Source organism: Lissotriton helveticus, chromosome 8 (genome assembly GCF_964261635.1).
Source record: "Lissotriton helveticus chromosome 8, aLisHel1.1, whole genome shotgun sequence".
NCBI classification, from domain to species: domain Eukaryota; kingdom Metazoa; phylum Chordata; class Amphibia; order Caudata; family Salamandridae; genus Lissotriton; species Lissotriton helveticus.
Genome location: NC_136069.1, coordinates 1,496,832,126 through 1,496,852,987, shown reverse-complemented (window position 1 = coordinate 1,496,852,987; position 20,862 = coordinate 1,496,832,126). Strand labels below are relative to the sequence as shown.

Sequence of the window (20,862 nt, the reverse complement as noted above, 5' to 3'; positions counted from 1 at the left end):
CATTTCTCCAATGTATTTGTCAAAGGACAATATTCCGACTGAATTGTCATCACTTCCTGATATACTTTGGGCTAATGGCTCTAATGATGTAGGTCGTTTGGAGATAGCACCGTATGTCATAACATTGAAAGCCAACGTTAGGTTGCCACGTATTCCCCAATACAAAATATCTAGCGAATGCGAAAATGCATTATTGACGATTGTTTATGACCTGATTGATAAAGACGTCATCGAAGAAACAACAGGAAATGTTTGTAACAGTCCAGTTCTGCCCGTCTTAAAGCGTACTGATCCTTTACAACCGCCTGTGTACAGGTTCGTGATCGACCTCAGAGAAGTGAACAAGATAGTTATCCCACAGTTTCCAGTTGTCCCCGACATTACTGCTTTATTGACGATGGTTCCAGCTTCAGCAAATTGGTTCTCGGTGATCGACCTGAAGAACGCTTTCTTCAGCATCCCGATTGCCGAGGAGAGTAGAGATATTTTTGGATTCAATTTAGGAGGACGAAGCTTCCGCTTCAAGTGCGCTCCTCAAGGCTACTGCGAAAGCCCATCAATATTCAGTCAGGCCCTGAAAACACAACTAGACACGATTATTCTACCGAATGGTTCAACTCTGATTCAGTACGTAGACGATCTGCTGATCGCTGCAGACACTGAAGAGATTTGCAAGAAAGCTACGTTATCATTATTACGTAACTTATGTGACATGAAGCACAAAGTCTCTCTTTCCAAACTACAATTTTGCCGACAAGAGGTAACCTACTTAGGTCACATCTTGTCGAAGGAGGGAAGGAGACTGACACCAGAAAGAATACAGGCAATTGCAGAACTGAGTGCCCCAAGGACACAGAGAGAGGTTCGAGCCTTCTTGGGCATTACATCGTACTGTAGACAATGGATACCGAATTTCTCACTACTAGCCAAACCCTTGCTGGCACTACTCTGTAAAGACACGCCAAATCCTATGCCCTGGTCTGAAGATTGTCAGACGAGTTTCCACGAGTTGCGTGATGCATTATGTTCGGCTCCTGTGTTGGGAAACCCCAACTACAGTAAGCCTTTTACATTATATGTCCATGAGAAGGAAGGTTGTGCATTATCAGTTTTAACACAACATTTTGGGGACAGACAGCGCCCATGCGCGTATTTTTCGGCAACTCTAGACCCTGTGGCTAAAGCCCTACCAAGTTGTCTGAGGGCTACCGCCGCAGCAGCTGTCTGCATTCGACAATCCGCTGGATTAGTCATGAATAATACTCTGATCGTTATGGTTCCGCATGCAGTAGACATTTTACTAAACAGGACGAAGACACAACACCTTACTAGCGCTCGACTATCCAGTTACGAACTTACACTGCTAGCAAGTCACATCCACATAAAGAGGTGCGATACACTGAATCCCGCAACGTTATTACCCATTCCGACAGAAACAGACAAGATTGATAACCATGACTGCTGTTTTAGGACAGAAGAAGAGACAAAAGGGAGAGTAGACTTACAGGACACTCCCCTTCCTGAATTCAACGATACTTTATGGGTTGATGGTTCATGTTTCAAGCTGCCGAATGGTGATATGACTGCAGCATATGCCGTAACGACATTACACACCATTATAGAGACCGCGCGCATTTCCCATAATTCTTCACAAGCTGCAGAGCTAATTGCGCTTACCAGAGCATGTGTGTTAGCGAAAGGAAAGCGAGTGAATGTGTACACTGACAGCCAATACGCCTTTGGTGTGGCTCACAGTTTTGGGAGATTGTGGCGTGAACGTGGATTCCTGACGTCACATGGTGCGAAGATACAACATGGTCAGCTAGTTAATGAGCTCCTCGAGTCACTGACCTTGCCACTACAAGTTGCCATTGTGAAATGCAGTGCACACAAAAAGATTCAAGATGATGTTGGCCGCGGGAATGCATTTGCAGACGAGGTTGCGAAAGAGACTGCAAGGAACACAATGAGTCGGATGTATGTTGTAGGTCCCGCTAGATGGATTACGGATGTGGGAATGTGTGAGGACACCATTGAAAGCGTAAAATCTATACAAGCCGAGGCAACTGAGAAAGAGGTGAATGAATGGAGAGAAAGTAAAGGTAGACTAGACGCGAATGGTTGTTGGGTCGAACTGTCAGAACACCAGCGATGGCTATTACCTAACGCATATGTACTTGCAGTAGTAACTATGGCTCATGGAGTTGCGCACATTAGTTCGAGAGGAATCTGTAAAGTATTGGCCCCAGTATGGCAAAATGGTAATATCCCGAAATATGCAGAGAATGTGGTCAGAAACTGTATGGTGTGTTTGAAGTACAATCCCGGTAGGGGAACCCCAACTCCAGCTGGTCATTTTGCGCCTCCAACGTATCCGTTCGAGGTTTTGCAGCTCGATTTCATTCACATGGAGAGATGCAACAATCTGAAGTATGTGCTCGTTGTTGTTTGCGCTTTCTCCAGGTGGGTGGAAGCGTACCCCCTTAAGGACAATACTGCCTTGTCGACTGCCAAAGCCCTTGTCAAAGAGTTCTTCCCGAGATTCGGCATGCCTAGAATCGTCTGGAGTGATAATGGAAGTGAATTCGTAGGACGCGTGATGAAGAGTGTGTGTGAGTGTTTAGGCATACAACAAAAGTTTCACTCTGCGAATCACCCCCAATCAGCTGGATTAGTAGACTGCTACAATGGCACTTTAAAGCTCAAATTAGCCAAGATCCAAGCCTGTACAGGTCTTAAATGGCCTGACGCCTTGCCCCTAGCACTCTTGTCAACCAGAATGACCGTCCATTCCAGGTTAGGACTTAGCCCCCATGAGATAGTGTTTGGCCGCCCAGCCAACGTCTGGGGCGTGCCAAGGCCAAAGAAACTCAGCGAAATAGAGCACCCCGTACTGCTTGACTATTTGTGCGAATTAACAACTAAATTGCGTGTTTTACACCAACAGGTTCACAGCTCCTCTCCGCCAGCCTCTGACGATCCAGGTCACTCCATCAAACCCGGCACGTGGGTCTTGGTGCGGAATTTCCAGCGCACAAACAACGGACAGCCGAGGTGGACCGGACCGGACCGTACATGGTACTTCTTTCCACGAGATCAGCTGTTCGGGTGGAAGGCAAAAAGAACTGGGTGCACGGGACCCATTGTAAACGGGTCCCTCTGCCCCTTCCATACGACCGGTGGGTCAACGAAGGAATTGCCGACTCCGAGACAGAATCCATACCTCACTTCATCCCTTTCAGCGATGCACGTTTAAAAGAAACTAGTACCGAAAAGGAGAGTGATCATATTTTACAAGGACTTGTGCCACCGTCTATGCAGTTGGACACTACCGAACCTGAGACATTGTTTGAAGACCACACCGTACCAGGAAAACGACGGTACAATTTAAGGTCTAAACAAAGACACTAATAAAAAGCAAAACTAATGTGATTTCCCTTCCCCCAAGAACTATTTTTGATTTTTCAGCTCTCTCACTCTCAGGAAACTTGCTCATTTTTGATTTTCGAACCGCCATCCGGTTCTGCTGCTAGGGTCGCGGTTGAAGTCTGGGGAGTGCAACTGGGGACGTTTAGGTCAACGGTTCTGGTTGGTCCAAGGGAGTTACCCCGGACTGAACAGAGCGCACTCCCTGGCAGAACCAACCTACCACCGCGGGCAGCAACTAGAGGATGGAGTTTCCTAGGGTAAAGAGACCTGCCAGACTCACGGACTTTGAAAGACAATTATGCCGATACTGGCCAAAAGAAGTTTTTTGATAATATGTATTTTTATGTTGTGTAGCATAGCAATGTTCTTGACTGGTTATACTCTATTCGTCTTTCAAGTTTCCTTGTTCTCAAATGACACTCGGCCAACTCCTCCTCTCACTCTCTCCACACACTCCTTTCACCCTCTACCTGAACACGAGTCTGCCAGAAGACTCGAATTTGTAAATAACTCATTCATTCAACTTCTACACCAACACCAGTCCATAATGAACACATCGAACTGTTGGATATGTGGACTCATGCCACACACAACGGATAAGGGTATCCCATACTTCATCCTGCCATTCAGTTATTATGGTTCTCTGTGGGCTTTCCAGACCATGTTCCTATTCGCCCTAGAACCATACCCGACCCGTTCTACTGAGAGTGATTCCAGTAACAAGGCACTAGTAGCAGGGATAAGAAATATGAGTAGAGAGTTCGACACCTATCTTACGATTCCCAAAGATGAACTCACTCCGTACACTCGTTGGAACGTAACTAAATATGGGGTTTACCTAAGTAAGAGCCAGACAGCAAAGAAATCCCGCCCAGTTTGGATAGTACCCAACCGAGGTCACTTATGTTTACAAGGTATCGGCAGGGATCCCAAAGCACAATTAGGAAAGAGTATATGCACGGAAACCTATGTGTTCGCTTCCCGAACTTCCCCTATACTATTAGCAGCCAAAGGCACGTATTTCGTCTGCCATGACCAAGCCTACACCTGGTTGCCCCCTGACTTCTCAGGTACATGTTTTATCTCATTTCTGCTGCCTCCCACCTACACGGCCAGAGCAGATTACCATCGGACAAGGACAGCTAGAGGGGTCGTGAGTAAAGACGACACCGCGGGTCAGGAATTCGCTGACTTCGCAAAGGGTTTTCTGCCATTTTGGGGGCCTATGGTGAACAGCAGGAATATTCGCCAGTTATCGAGGATAGTTGAATCCGCCGTGATTACAACGGCCGGAGCCCTTGGCAATTTGACGACCGAACTTCAGTCGGATCGACTTATGACCCTTCAGAACCGAGTTGCCCTAGATATCATACTCGCCGATCGTGGTGGTGTGTGTAGAGTGATCCAATCCAGTTGTTGCATTTTCATCCCTGATAACGCACCGACAGTGTACCAGGCCATCTCTAAGCTACACGAGATATCTGGTTCCCTCCACGTAGAAAAAGGGGACTGGTCCTTACTAGGGTGGTTCTGGGAACTGATCGCTACCTGGGGATGGAAAACACTGATCTTCATTGGGATGATCTTAGCACTTCTGTTTATGTTCTGCCTGTGTGTACAGTGCGCTCCTGCACTATGTGGCCTCTGTGCTACCTCATGTGTACGGAAGCCTGTGTCAAGGGACGAACTGAGCAACAGAATGATGCTACAGCAGCATCTCCACGAATTCCTTCATACAGATTTAGACTCGGATTAACATGAATTATTGCCTTATATGAGGGCAAAAGGAGGGTCTGTGGTTCTGAAATTCTGGACCCTACCGTTGTCCCGGTATCGAGGTCCAATACCCGTGTCCCGAAACATCAACGTACCATGACGAATTTTGTGTCGACGAACCGATAATGATTAGGACATCATTCCTATGCATTTTCGTCATGATCGAGGTATGCTAACACCCCTGAATCGTAGTTTCCGTCCCGACCCCTCAGACTCCATTTTGTAAACGGTATCCATCTTGTGTCTTGCCCTCATGATAAGTCAATTAAAGGTCGAGCTTGATCTAAAAGGACACGTCCACCTTCCCTGACTCCCCCCTGACCTGTCCCAACTGACTCCCTTGCCTCCAGCCAAACCTGTTTGGGCAGCTCCTCGCCCAGTGGCCAAACACGATAGCATCAATGCACAACATACCACAAACCATTCACCGCGTACAGATCATGTTTTCTACACACATACACACCTGTCCACGCTCCCTGTTTATGGCCAGTTTTATGACTAGGAGGTGCCTTCTTTTATTGGGGCTTCACCGATATCTGATGGGAGTTCCGGGCCTGGCTAGGTAATCTATCACGAATTGGACATCTAAAATGCGGGCTTGCCTACATGACTTCGCTCTATTGTATTATTGTAGAAATATGTGTATAGCCATATCATAAACTCAAGAATTCTTGCTTGCAGCTATTATTTCTGTATATAAGGAGAAGGCTGGTTCTGTAAAAACGAACAGTCTCCTGAGAACACATGACCCGTGTTTGTCGTGCTTCTAGGACACCTGTTACTTGGTAGCTGCCAATAAAACTTGATCTCTGACTGCGACTAGAAGACTCCGTGTTTCTGTGGTCCGGAACAGGGAGAACTCAGAGGTCTTCGGGTGTTATCCCCTGGCACCAAACGGGTTCCTAAAAACCCGTTACCTCAGATGTTCAGGCTAAGCATAACAAGTAGTGGCAGAAACAGATATTGAATTTTCCAGTGCTGATAATATAATGATAGTCATTTTCTCTTATCATTGTTGTGTGTCGTCACTTGTGGCTCAGGCCCAGAAGTTGACTGAGTGCCCATAACTAGTGTAAAATGACTGACATTGTAATCTGTGATGCTACATCGCAGACATCAACAATGTGAAATAACTCCCCTTCAGTACGTCACTACCTCTTTCTCTCTTGTTACTGGATCTCCATTGATCTATTTATGTTTGTGTGGAAAAGTCAGCCCCGATCGCACCCGATGCCCAGGCTGCTGGTGCAGGGCGACTCTTTGTTTCCTTCTTGAGAAGTTACCAAATAAAGAGACGGGCACTGGAAGTAGGAAGACAAGGAAAAAGGTTTATTACTCATGAGGAGAGCCTGTCCTTTGGGACACTCGCATAGTGTCTTCGGGAGGTGCTCTAACAAGTTTCTCTGAGGCTTCGTCTTTTAAACACAGGTTTGTGGCACACAGGCATCCTTTATTACAATCAACGCTTTGTATAGTATGAAGGTATTTCAACACGTGGCTACAGTAGGGCCCTTATCCTCCATGCAATAGGAGGGGCTGTCACGCAGCTGAGTGTTCTGCTGATTCCTTTGGAATGTGTGTGCCTGATCGAGTCTCAGGGGGTGGGGTGGCCATGATCAATAGTAGCTTCTTCCAAGAGAGACGAGTGCATAAAGTAGTGGGCAATAAACTGTATCCTCAGGCTAAGGGATGACCAGTGGTCAGTGCTGACGTTCAGGCTCAGAGGAAGAGGTCATCAAAGGAGGGGTATTCATGGAGGGACAGGAGGTGTTGGTCAGGCACGGGGTGCGATTCTTAGGGACAGAGTCATGCGGGAGGGGTGGGCTCATGACTCGCGCATGTGGGAGAGGGGCAGCCAGGGTGCATGGGGGAAGCTTGCAGGGTCAGGGAAGGGGCGCTGGCGATCAACCGCAAACTGAGAGACCATGGTGCCTAAAGTGGCTGTCGTGTACGTGTGTGCACGGGTCTATGCTAGTGGGACAACACAGTCAGAGTTTTAACGATATCCATTCTGTTTACACCAAGGGGTACTGTGAACATAAATGAACGCCGCTTATGTACATACACATTGCTATTTTTAACAGTCGCCGCTTTTTACATAAGCACGTTCAATTTCTACACAGTCGATGTGATAGGCAGAATACAACACATGTTAATTTACATCTGTTGGGCTCTTTATACAAGCCTAGAAATCGGCATAATATTTAGTCGGTGTAGAATCAAGAAAAATGTTCCCACACATAAAAATCAAGTTCACATTTTCTCTCTAGTGACATCATATACAGAAAGAACGCTCTGATACCTTCCGGCTTGTCAGTACTATAGGGGATTTTTGAAAAACTAACCACATGAGTGACCGATGAAACATTTCTTAAAAGGCAATACAAAATGGTTGAGGGAGGTATTCAATTTGATACAAGTAATTTTAGTCAAGGGGCGAATAGAAAGTTCTGGAAAGGGGGGGGTCTTTGTCGCAATGTCTTTTAACAGAGTCCGTCTTCTTTTGTTGGCGCTGCTGAGCACCGGCGGTGGAGCTATAGGTCCAGCTCGGATTCGTCCTTACACGTTGCAGGGTGCGATCAGTCCTCTGCTGTTAGATCACAGTCCTGTTTCCTAACTCATTTTCTTAGGGGTGCCTTATGCTGGGCACCTGCGTGTCTTTCTTTTTCCGTGACAAAACCCCAGTCCATAGTCAAATTTTGTACGAAAGAGTTTGTTGAATAATCGAGGGAGGAGAGGGCGGAGTGTGGCCAGATCTTCGAACACACCAAGGGACCAAGGGAGCAAGGGACAATGAGCAGGCAGGCCCATCAGTCGGACTCAAAAAGGGACGGGGACTTCAGGCACGAGTGGGTCAGCAAGTCGAGGGCTTCAAGGCAGCCCCTTATTTCTTCATCAGCTGAACTTGAAAGTTGTGCCTCGTCCCGCGTCTCGTTGCTCTGCGGCTCCACCTTTGGTCGTCACACGTGCTCCATGATCTGTGGCCAGGCTGTGCGTCACGTCCAGCTCCTCTCCTTTGGTGATTGTATCTTTGAATGGGTGAAAAACAAGTTTTTAGAAAAACTGGTCGGGAGAACAGATATACATTTGAATTCCTTCCCTATTCCTGAGTAGGTGGGGGATAGGTTCATCGGTCACAGTCAGAGGTCGTTATTTATGGAGTCTGTAGAAGGACATTGCATATTGAATTCATAGACTTGTTTGGCGTTCATTCGCGACATATGATAAGAGAAATTGAACTTTTGTACAAAGTGTATTAAGTTTACAAAAAAATCAAGTCCTTATGGAGAGACTCGTTCTTCCCTTTAACCCAAGTATCGACAATATCACATCTCCCTTCGGGGTTGGCTAATTCTTGCAAGCAGGGGAGTTATCATAGGGTTGATCGGGGGCGCGTGGGTGTTTTTGGACAGGGAGCTGGGGTCGATCGGGGGAAGTGGGGTACTCGGGACATCCGCACTTAGGTGCAAGGGGGTGGGGCAATCGGGGCATTGGGGATCGCATTTTCTAACGAGCTGAGAAACAGAAGACCATTGACGTTATAGTTCCCTTATAAAAGGCCAGATTAGGGGACATCCGTCGTCTTACCCGTCCTTTCCTTCATTACCAACTCGGGTTCTATTGTTTGCAGAAGGGAGAGGTAGTAATATGGCAAGTCTCAATCGTTTTGGTTTTGGTCAATTTTGCTGAACACCTTTGCGTTCGAGGAAACCCAATTATGTTTGTGTCGGAGGGACACAACGCCACCATACAAGAAAAAGAGGAAACGGGGGGCTCCTGGAGAGAGGGAGAGAGAGAGAGAGAGAGAGAGAGAGAGAGAGAGAGAGAGAGAGAGAGAGAGAGAGAGAGAGAGAGAGAGAGTCGTACTCTAAACGAACCATTCGGTACACGTATGCCGTGGGGAGAGAGAGAGACGTGTACAATAATGGTCCATTCAGTGCGCACACAACCTAGAACGGCAGGGGTTAAGTAATGCGTAAACACAAGCGGAGGGACGACGTAGATCCATACATCACATACACACAAACTCAGACGGGGAAGACAGTACAGGTATTACATAAAAAGATCCAAGACAAAACATAAAACAGTTATTGGCCACAATTATCCTTTTCTGTGTGCTGAGCATCTTTATCATCCTAAGCTCTTTTTACCTTTTTCTTATCTTTTATCCATTGGCTGCCTCTTACTGGTGGCTTTGATTGTACACACTTACGCCTTTGGCAACTGGTCATGAACTAACCTGGTCGGGCTAATGCTCACGGAGGTTTATTCGAGTCATTTTTAGCAAGTGCGTTTCCAGGCTGAGACAACAGTTGGTGTCAATTGGAGAGCAATGGGGCAGCTTTTAGTTATATGCCTATGAGGATGCGGAAAAGGAGGTAGTAGGTTTTCAAATATTGGCAATATCCCTAGTCCTCTCGGCGGAGGATACTTGTGTAACCCCCACCTCGAAATACCCTAGACTTTTCGGTTAGGTACTATAATCAGACCCCTTTTCCCGTCTCTTCGTCTTTTGGATCACCATTTTCGTCGGCATTCCGAGGTGACCTGCAGAGAGAGGGGAAAAAGGAGGGAAGGGAGAGCAGGCTACATTGATACGCACTCGCGCGCATAAACCCAGAAAGGTTTTTACTTACTGCGTACTCGGCCTATTTCCACAGGATGCAGTCACTGCCAACTGGGGCGTTTAAGCCCAGGTGGACCGTTAGTGTGATTTTTCTTATACAGGTAGCATATAAAATATGGGCTAAATACCTGGATCTTCAGCTGTTGCTTTTGGCTGTATAAAAAGGAAAAATACACAACTAAAATTCGACCCTTCATATTTGCAATATTTCTACGTGCTATACCTTTTCAACCCTTTATCTAATCGAACTTAGTCATTCCACCTATATTTCAGTTATATCGAAAAACAGGGATTATTCATTCAAGACTTTATCAATTTACACGGGCAACTATAGTTGCTTTCTCAAAAAATCTTTAATAAGAATGTCGGTGCATAAATACGGGCCTACAACCCCGTGGACCGGCCACGGAGCAGGCTGGAGCGGAGTCGGTGGTCGTTTATTTCACAATAAAAGTGCGAAAGGCGCAATAAAATCATGCCGAGACTTCAGTGTGAGCGAGTGTCATAAGTGTTGGGCTTCCAACTTTCAATAATCATGATGTGCAAAACTTTAAACAACAATTCATTGTCCGAATGTTCAATCAATACCCATTTGATGTCAATTCATCGTCAGAACACATAATCAGTACCCATCCAATATCACTTCATTGTCCGAACCTATAACCAGTACCCATCCCATATCAATTCATTTTCCGAACTGACAGTACACATCCCGAACCCATTAATTGTCCGAACATGTAATCAGTACACATCCTATATCAATTCATGTGGTAAAAAAAAACCTTCATACATATCTCATGACACCAGGGCCGAACAATCGGGGTACAACAAGGAGTTGAAAGTTTCATTTGCATCGGCGCCATTTTGAGTGCAGTCAGGCAGATTCAGGCATAGTCTAAATCTCTACTAACTCATGGTTGGCCCAGAGCTTCCTTTGGCAGTCCAAAGTTCCGTTAAAGGGCAAAAGAAAGGATCGGTGGTTTGAACCATCAGTCAAAAAAAAGGGGGGGGGGGGAGGCAACAATGTTCCTACCGGGTCATACTGTGCTTCCACCGGAACTGATCCGAACTGTGGTCTATAGGACTCTAGTCATTCAAACTGAGGCTGGCGCCAGTATGGGAGCGCCGACGTCCTGCGGCTACATTTCCATCGTTCCGTGGGCAATCATGGCAGTCACTCCCCATCGGGGGTATTTGCGGGAGTCGGGGACTCCCGCGGCTCCTCTAGAATCTTCAAGGTTGTGGAGAACTATGACGGTGGAGTCAACAAGTGACCGGGCCATTCCTTCATGCAGGGCCCGCTCTTGCCAGGTCGATCGCCATTTTGAGAGTTCGGCAGTTACCGGCGATCGCGGGGTCAAATGAGCGGACGGGCTCCCACCTGCCGGGCGAGGCGTTGCAGCATCGCCACAGTGGAAGAACCCTTTTCCAGGCGCCTGGAGCGCTGAGGGTGCAGTTGGGAAGCCTCCACCTGGGGAGGCGGGAGAGGCCTGTTCGCACCGTCTCTCCCTCCCAGTGCACCCCACGGCGTCTCGCTTGACATTTGTTATGGCCGGACCAGGCGATGAGGACGGGGGGGGTCGGTGGCATGTGCAAGACATCCCCCCCAGAGTTGTCGCAGCAATTATAGAGGAAAGAAGTGGCGCCTGGCGTGTTGTCGCTGCCATTACGGAGGAGAAAAGAAAAAATGTCCCGTCCGTCTTTGGGCCGGGCTTCCGGTGGATGTCGGCCGGACGCCCCTTGCTCTGGCCCCATAAACGGGTTCCTTGGCTCATCGGCTGCAGCCGGATCCCATCGGCCCCAGACCCCCCCCCCCCCCCGGCCGTTGGTGGCCGGGCCGGGAGAGAGAGTGGGGGGACTACCTGCAACTCTCAAGTGCCACCGCGGCCGGACTGGGAGAGAGAGGGGAGGGTCGAGGACATAGACATTCCCCCCCCCTGCAACTCTCCGGCGTTGTCAAGGCAATCCCCTGGTCGGGTCCCGCTGGCCTCGGCCTCTCCTCCGGCTACACCCTACGTGATGATCTCCTGGCCGACTGTTGGCAGCAGGACCCGCCTTATATGGGTTGCTTCCGGCTGGGCGTAGCCGCAACCCCACTCCACTTTGGAAGTTTCCAGAGTGGGGGCGGATGTTCTGCTGACTTGCATTTTCCCCAGTTTACCGTTCTTATTTCTAACGTTTTCTTGTTTCTAGGGCATTAATAGGTTTTATCATTACGTATTGTTATCGTTTCTTTGTTTGTTATTTAATAAAAGTTCATGTTCATCAGTGGCCTACTGATTTCGTTCTCCTTATTCTTTTCTTTCCAGGTTGTTTCATGCTAAAGTTTTCTGTTAACAGGTTACAGTGATCACTTCGTTATTAGTGTATATGTCCTTTTCACTAGGGGTGCTCTCTGGTCGGGCCAGATGATCTTCCTCTAGTAAATGGTCCGGGCGAAACTGGCGTATCAATCAGTGGGGAGTAGGTAGGCATGACAGATTACAACGGGGGACAAAAGGTCTGCATTACCTACCCTTCACTACTTGCAAAGTTTTTCCTACGTTTCTCTGCAAACAGGGAATACCTCCAAAAAGAACCAATTCCCAAACAGTCAATGTTCGGGCAAACAATCAATCAATGAGGAACGAAATAGGTACGACGTGTTAAAGGTTTGCGTTACCTACCCTTCACTCTCTGCAAAGGGAGAGAGAATATTCCTATTCTTCCCCGTTTGCAGGCAGAGAAGATTCCTAAGAGAACCAACTTCGAACAATTCAATGCTCGATTCAATCAATCAATCAATGGGGAGAAAAAAAATAGGCACGACGTGTTAAAGTTTTGCGTTGCCTACCCTTCACTATCTGCAAAGACTAAACAGAGTATGGCGATTCTGTGTTTGTTTGCAAATAGAGAATCTCCCAGAAGCAATCAATAGGTAATACTAGTATTTTCAAACAATCAATCAATCAATTTCGCAATTTGTCGTGTGTCACGACCGTACCCGGACCGCATGGACAGTTTCGTCTTCCGCTTCCAGCGCCCGATCGTCCTCTATTCTCTGTTGCTATCGCGGCACTCCTGGTGGTTCCCAGTCAGGACCGTAGATCACTCGGGAGAGGTCTGCTCGGAATCAGTGAAGTTCAGATGATCGGCTGTCAGACGAGGGTCTATCGGACAGGAGCTCTTCCGATCGTTGCAGTCGTTCACTCTGTCGTCGGGACCTCTCCCACTGGATCCACGTGTCGCTGATGGGCCCCACGTTGGGCGCCAATTGTGGAAAAGTCAGCCCCGATCGCACCCGATGCCCAGGCTGCTGGTGCAGGGCGACTCTTTGTTTCCTTCTTGAGAAGTTACCAAATAAAGAGACGGGCACTGGAAGTAGGAAGACAAGGAAAAAGGTTTATTACTCATGAGGAGAGCCTGTCCTTTGGGACACTCGCATAGTGTCTTCGGGAGGTGCTCTAACAAGTTTCTCTGAGGCTTCGTCTTTTATACACAGGTTTGTGGCACACAGGCATCCTTTATTACAATCAACGCTTTGTATAGTATGAAGGTATTTCAACACGTGGCTACAGTAGGGCCCTTATCCTCCATGCAATAGGAGGGGCTGTCACGCAGCTGAGTGTTCTGCTGATTCCTTTGGAATGTGTGTGCCTGATCGAGTCTCAGGGGGTGGGGTGGCCATGATCAATAGTAGCTTCTTCCAAGAGAGACGAGTGCATAAAGTAGTGGGCAATAAACTGTATCCTCAGGCTAAGGGATGACCAGTGGTCAGTGCTGACGTTCAGGCTCAGAGGAAGAGGTCATCAAAGGAGGGGTATTCATGGAGGGACAGGAGGTGTTGGTCAGGCTCGGGGTGCGATTCTTAGGGACAGAGTCATGCGGGAGGGGTGGGCTCATGACTCGCGCATGTGGGAGAGGGGCAGCCAGGGTGCATGGGGGAAGCTTGCAGGGTCAGGGAAGGGGCGCTGGCGATCAACCGCAAACTGAGAGACCATGGTGCCTAAAGTGGCTGTCGTGTACGTGTGTGCACGGGTCTATGCTAGTGGGACAACACAGTCAGAGTTTTAACGATATCCATTCTGTTTACACCAAGGGGTACTGTGAACATAAATGAACGCCGCTTATGTACATACACATTGCTATTTTTAACATTTGCCTCATCCTTACAGTTACTTCCTTCTCTGTGAATAGATGAATAGTCTTCTTTTGGTTACCACGGATTCCAATTCACTTCCCCGCCCCACACCTCCACCATCTCTCTCCAATTATGTGTGTTGCTGTTGATAACGAGTAAAAGTGCATTAATTGTTATAGGCATGTTTACAACTAGTAATGCACATTACCTAAACAGAAAGGGAGAGTGCTCCTTCGTCTGTCATGATGTACCACATTCCAGTGCTTCCCAGAGGACAAAGACATCAGCTTTGGTGTGGTTGTCGTTGAAAGCATGGCCATATTACAATGGTTGGGTTTCTCTGTGGGTATTCACAAAGCTTTCCAATGGTGTTTTACTCCTAAAGTTGGTGCCAAAGTGTAAACTGGATGTCAAAGACACCCAAGCCCCACCTGCAGGGGAGTGTATGGGGATTATTTTCTTTACGTATTTTCTCCACTTATTACCAGGTGGACAAAACTTAAGCTATAGTTAGGTGCATGTTTACCTAGAAAGTAATCATAAATCCATAGGATAGTTGATGGTATGTGTGCTGACTTCGGATTTTTGGGCCTTCGATAATAAAAGTAACTTAATCAAACTCTTAGATGGTAGTTTAGAATTTGGAAAGTTCCTCTTACCTTTGTGACATGGTGCCTCAGTGGGGCTTTCTTCCCCGTACTGACAGGTGTACAGCTTCTAATTAGCAGAAACCACAGTAACGAGGTGGTGTTTACAACATGCACAAAAAGTCCTTCATTGGTGATAGCTGAAATCGGTGAATGCGACGAACAAGAAAATGGAAGCATCATGGGTTAGATTCAAAGACGACTTTGCATTCAAGAGGCTAATGCAAGTCACTTTGAAAATACAAGGTAGTAATTTGCTGTCCACAATTCATAAGCGGAGGGGTGCGGGGGGTGGCAAGCTGACTGTATCTCTTCCTTACAACTTGTGCAGTAATGAACAGATACTTTGCAATCGCTCCCGCGGTCGTTAAGTGCGGGGTGGTCACTGCGAGCAAGTGCTGGTGGAAAGCCTTTGCAGAGCATCAGGTATCAGTTTCTGCCAGCTTACCCTCTGTGCGTGCTGAGTTTCGACTCTGCGCATGCTGTGCTTCGACTCTGCAGGTGCTGGACTTCGACTCTGCAGGTGCTGTTCTTCGACTCTGCACATGCTGGACTTCGACTCTGCACGTGCGTCGACTCTGCAGGTGCTGGACTTCGACTCTGCACGTGCGTCGACTCTGCAGGTGCTGGACTTCGACTCTGCCCGTGCTTCGACTCTGCAGGTGCTGGACTTCGACTCTGCAGGTGCTGTTCTTCGACTCTGCACATGCTGGACTTCGACTCTGCACGTGCGTCGACTCTGCAGGTGCTGGACTTCGACTCTGCACGTGCGTCGACTCTGCAGGTGCTGGACTTCGACTCTGCAGGTGCTGGACTTCGACTCTGCAGGTGCTGTTCTTGGACTCTGCACGTGCTGGGCTTCGAGTCTGCATGTGCTGAGCTTCGACACTGCGCATGCTGGGCTTCGACTCTGCACGTGCGTCGACTCTGCAGGTGCTGGGCTTCGACTCTGCAGGTGCTGTTCTTCGACTCTGCACGTGCTGGGCTTCGAGTCTGCATGTGCTGAGCTTCGACACTGCGCATGCTGGCTTTTGGCAGCGGGAACATCAGACAACTACCTGGTGAAGCACTGCCTGTTCCCCCTCTTCCCTTTCAGAATGCCCACCTTTTGTTGCCTTGTGACCCCTGAGACGGAGGTCCTGTGCAGCCCACTGTTCCAGCATTCTCCTCTGTACACCGGCAGGCATACATACTAGCATAGGCATCTAATGTCCTCAGATATGCCTCACAATTCGAAATAAAAACCTAAGAGATTCCTTTAGAACCAGCAGTGTGCAAAGGGAATCGTGCTCTCTTGTGTTTCCACAAATATCTGTTGGAGCAATGGTGAATTCCAGCTGTGGAAGACATATCTACAGGGTGAACTTGTGATATGTACAAAATCTCGGCATGCGTTGCATCTTTGCTGCATTAATATGGACCGATAGTGACGTGGGCGAGATGCTCTATTTCAGTAGGTGTGCCTTATTAAGACCAGCAAAATCTTGGACAAAGGGCTGCAACCAAGAAACAGATGCCTGCAATTTGTTATAAGCAAATTGGAGCCGACGGCACCGGCGCCTACAGCCTGCGCAAAGGGTATGGCTATAGGTACAGAGAGGAAACGGTAACAGGAATAACATGATGGTCGAGTATGTCTCGCAGCGTGTGACAGGAATAAGAGGGGCAAACAGTGCACATCATACTGGAAATAGAAAAGAGATTAGGTGCAGGCAACTCATGGATGTGAGATCTTCTGTCAATCCCTCAAAAAGGTTCAATTTTAGGTTTAAGATGCAATGGTTCAAGTATATCTCTCCCTGTAGACTCCATGGAAAAATAGATGTTTGAGGCGTTATCACCTTAAGTACATACATTCCATTCCACAAATGTGTTCAACTAAGTTTATCTGTGCATTTAGTATGAGAAAACCCTCTGGGGATGCTTGTGAATAACCACAACATTGGGGCCTCACGGTTTTTCCCCAGAAACCTCACTGTAAACCATAACCACCAACTAGGCTTTGGAAACACCAATTTCCTACCTCTTGAACATACTGACAGCAGAAAGTATGCTACAACTGCAGATTTTCTACTGTTTTAACTGTCTGTAAATTTGGAAAATCCTAAGTGTATATAAATATTTGGGAAATTTGATCGTAAATTAATTGTTTCAGCTCACAGTTAACAAGTTCAACAAATAGTTTTGTGACTTATGTCTCGAAATATGGAAGATCCTTCCTGCTTTCTTTTAAACAATTGTTTACCATTACAATTATGTTTTTCTGACATCCGACTCTAGGCATACCTACAGCTCGGCCCCCTTGAACTGAAATTGCTAAGTGTTGTTGGACTACCAATGCCCCTACATCATGAGACTGTAATAAAGTCGACCAAGGGAAGCCTTCAAGATGACTACGATGAAACACATGAAAAATGGCCTATCACATATGAGAGGATGATAGCTGCAGTTTCATGAAAATATATTTTTATAGAACTTTGTTTTGTGCACATTTTTAAAAATATAAAATTGATATTTTATTCCTTAATGGTTCATTCAGACAATAATGTATAAAATACGCTCTAACATTTTATAAGTGAACATGCATTGCATCAATAAAGTATAAGCATGTTTCTTGAGTGAATCTATGTTATTATTGCTTGATATTTGTGCGTTTTGGAAAATATGTAATTCTACAGCAGATGCCAATGTCACTAATATTTACCAACAGGGAATAGGCTGTAATGTGATGTTTATTGCAAATCAGACAACTGTGCAATACCTAAACCGCTGCAGTTTGATTGGCTCACCAATATCTACCAGTGAGACTCAATCAGTTAGGTCTCATTGTTTTAAAAAAAAAACATTTTTATTGGTATGTAGAATATCGTGACAATTGAATACAGTACAGTTGGATTTGACAGTATATACATATAGGTTCAACAGGCTGTACAATAGTTCACTGGCGCATTTAAACAGTGGAAAATAGTCTGGGGGAGTTTTACAGGTTGGCAATAAAGATGTACAATATCTCGCATCCACAGTATGTTATGGTGTGGTCATTCACTTATCACCTTCGCTGCGGCGGCTATTCCGCGGCAGCACTAAGGGGGCGGTGGGGCCGCGCGGTGCGCCCATGCTGGTGACGGAACCGCTCCGTCACCAGCCGCGGTTGAGCTGTGCTTATGACGGAGCGATTCCGTCATGGCCCCGCCCGCTTGATAGAACGCGCCGCGCAGACGCGAAATCAGCGCCGCACAGGCACGTCGGGCGGGCCTGATGGAACCGCTCCGTCATCAGCACAGCGCCACCGCGGCTGATGACGGAGCGGTTTTGTCATCAGCACGGAAAGGGTTATTTCTGACAAAGAATCCTCATGTGGGGGTTCACATATATTTCCACGGTAGGTATTCCACTTTCCCCATACCTGTGTCCATATTTTGGGGCACCCTCTATGAGTGTAGACTGATTTCTCCACTATCATTGCAGTGTCCATGTCTTTATACCACTGGTGAAGTGTAGGAGTTTGTGGAGTAGGTCTCATTGTTGATACAGTCCACATATCACTGCTCTTTGTTTACCTTACACCTGTGTTCATTCCATTTAACCATCACCTCAAAATATTACCAAGAAAAGCAAAGTGGATACAATATTGTGCATTACATCTAAAATGTCAACGATCTGATTTAGGCTGGCACTGTCATGCCCGAGGCTTGACACTCCCAGGTAGGTCACACAATAACAAAACCTGGTTATAAAGAACACCTTATAATCTTTGAAAAAACTGTGAGACTGGTATTATAATTTACTCCTAGGTGTGGATCTGCTTAATTATCTATCCATGCCCACCTATATGTGTTCCTCAACTGGAGGTGGGGTAGGCGCCACTCCTGGTCAATAACTACCCGCTAATGCCTTCTCCATTGCATAATATTGAGTAAATCTAACTTAACTGGAAAAGCAGATTACATTTTGAAAAATGATCCGCTTCCACTGCCCCTGACCTTCCAGTTATGTAAGTGCCTGGGGACTGATATGTGCTGTGTATGGGAAAGCTCACAAATAAAATGCAACCCACTTCCTATAGGCCTAACAAAAAACAGATAGATTAAAATACTTTTAACTCACCTTACATTGCATACACATAATGTCCTTCCCCAACATACTTCCTGCATACATTAAGCACCTGTCTCACCAGCAAAGGTTATAGAATTGTGAAGAGGAAGCCGAGCACTCCGTGTCATAAAAAGTACTGTGTAAGTAGTTGGGGCACTATTCACTCTCCCTCATCCTAACTCCTCACTAATGTGGATGTAGCAAGCAAGAAGTGGGAATCCAGAAAACACATATAAAGAACCAAGAAATGCAAAGCATGTCATAAAAGGTTAATACAGAAAAGAGAACAGTATTATAAATCCTAACTGAATAAGTAGAGAAACGAAACCACAAAACAGACAGCAGACCCAAAGGAATCTGCAGACACATCCAACTTATAATGAGAAACAAATGTAAGTAGGCATGTCCTAGAGCCACTCTACAGAAGTGGGGCATTAAGGCTTCCTTTCATTCATCCAAAGCATCCCAAGAGACTGTCATACACCTGGTAAATTGCTCCTGAATAGAAAAGGGATGTAAAACCCCAGAACTGGCTAAAGTCAAAGCAATTGCTGAATGGATCCAATCACTGACTATGGACTTGCCAGGCTTTTCACTCATATGATGTAGGAAGCAAGAAATCTGAACCAAATATAGCCTGACTGATTTATCTACAGCAAGGGCAAGAAAGTTCTATCTAGCCAGACCTGAATCACCAAGAGCCGAGGCAACACTAATTCCATAGAAATGTGAAAAACATATGTTGCTAGGCTGAATAGTAGGAGAAGGCCTCGACACAACCTCTTAAGGAGGAATCTTAAATAGGGCTCCCTTCATAAAAGCCCCCAGGCCTCCTGCTCCCCAGATGCACTGGAAAAGCAATGGCCACCAGAATTGTCACCTTCCAAGTCAGAAATGTAATAGTAACCTCTTCTTGGAGCTCAAATGTAGCACTGTGATCCCAAGAGCAAACTACTGGATGCATCCTAGAACAGGCAAACTCAAAACCCCCCCAACAGAAGAGAGACTTACCGCTCCAGAGAGGACAAACTCTACCAAGGCACCCTTAACACCCTGATGGTTTCCAACCATGCACTGTTGTTTTGAAGTCTTTTACTTATCAGCTTAGCATCATATCTGGTTTTTCCCTTGTAAAGAACTTTCCAAACGTCTCTTTACCACCTACAAGTCATCCTGAGTGAAGAGTCCATTGAGAATGCAAGCACCCGATTCATGGAGTCTTAATATTTTCCACTCCAGGGAGTTAAGTTGGATTCAAACTCAAGTCAAAAGGGAATGTTCCAGAAGACCCAGGAAGGGTGACCTAAGCCCCCCTGGCTGCGTATGCAAGACTTTGCCAGCTGATTGTCTGAACAAGAAGAGACTGCCACTGAGTCTTAGCAGGAAAGGACTGAACTGGCATCCAATCCGCCTTCAGCTGTCTACAGCTGGAAGCTAAACCAGTCTCCTGTGCGAAGTATAGACCCTGGGCTGAGGCAGTCCCCAGTGTTCACCAGTGTGCACCTCATCCGCTCTTGCTGCCATTCTTTGTCATGATCACAGGAAACAGAGACTGAAGTTTGATTCCCTTTATAGAGATGGGCTCTTACTAGCCACCACTTGAGAGACGTCTTCAAGGAAGAAGTTACTGGAATGAGGAGATCATAGTTCTGAGACACAAGGTTGCACAACCTTTGACCAAAATTAGTTCTCACCAGGTCAGTTGAACGTGATAACCACTACACTACAGAAACATATAGTGGCATTGGAAGACCAGGTGATCACCAACTGTTGAGGAATGAGTTGAGAATTATTGAACCTGTTGAGCTATAACCATTTAACCTAATTGAAGTTGGAAGAAAACAACGCAATATTGAGTTAGGCTTATTAATGGAAACAAAATCATTCTTCAACACTTCCAGTCTTAAAACGCTCTTTCACTTCTACCTTTTCCCACTCCCTTTGTATCGTACAAAATATTAAGGAGATAATATCATCAATATAAATATAATATTATTGGACTAGAATGGATATCATTGCAGTGAAGATGTTTTCAACTAAGTGTTTGTATTCGTTCGTTAAACCTAAAAATTATGTGCAAAAAACGAAATGCCCTCAGGTAACCTCAAAGATTGACCACCCGAGCCGGTGGAAGAAATAGACGCCGTACTAAGGTATCAAACAGGGTG

General features: G+C 46.5%; 1 protein-coding gene across 1 annotated transcript in view; it reads left to right on the top strand.

The window, feature by feature from the left end:
- The window catches only part of CCDC83 (coiled-coil domain containing 83), a 186,756-nt gene extending 169,534 nt beyond the window's left edge, over positions 1-17,222 (top strand). The window contains exon 11 of the mRNA XM_078656235.1: positions 16,880-17,222. Within this exon, the coding sequence (XP_078512361.1) occupies positions 16,880-17,056 (177 nt within the window). The 3' untranslated portion in view covers positions 17,057-17,222. The remainder of the gene's footprint in view (positions 1-16,879) is intronic.
- The last annotated feature ends 3,640 nt before the right edge of the window (positions 17,223-20,862 follow it).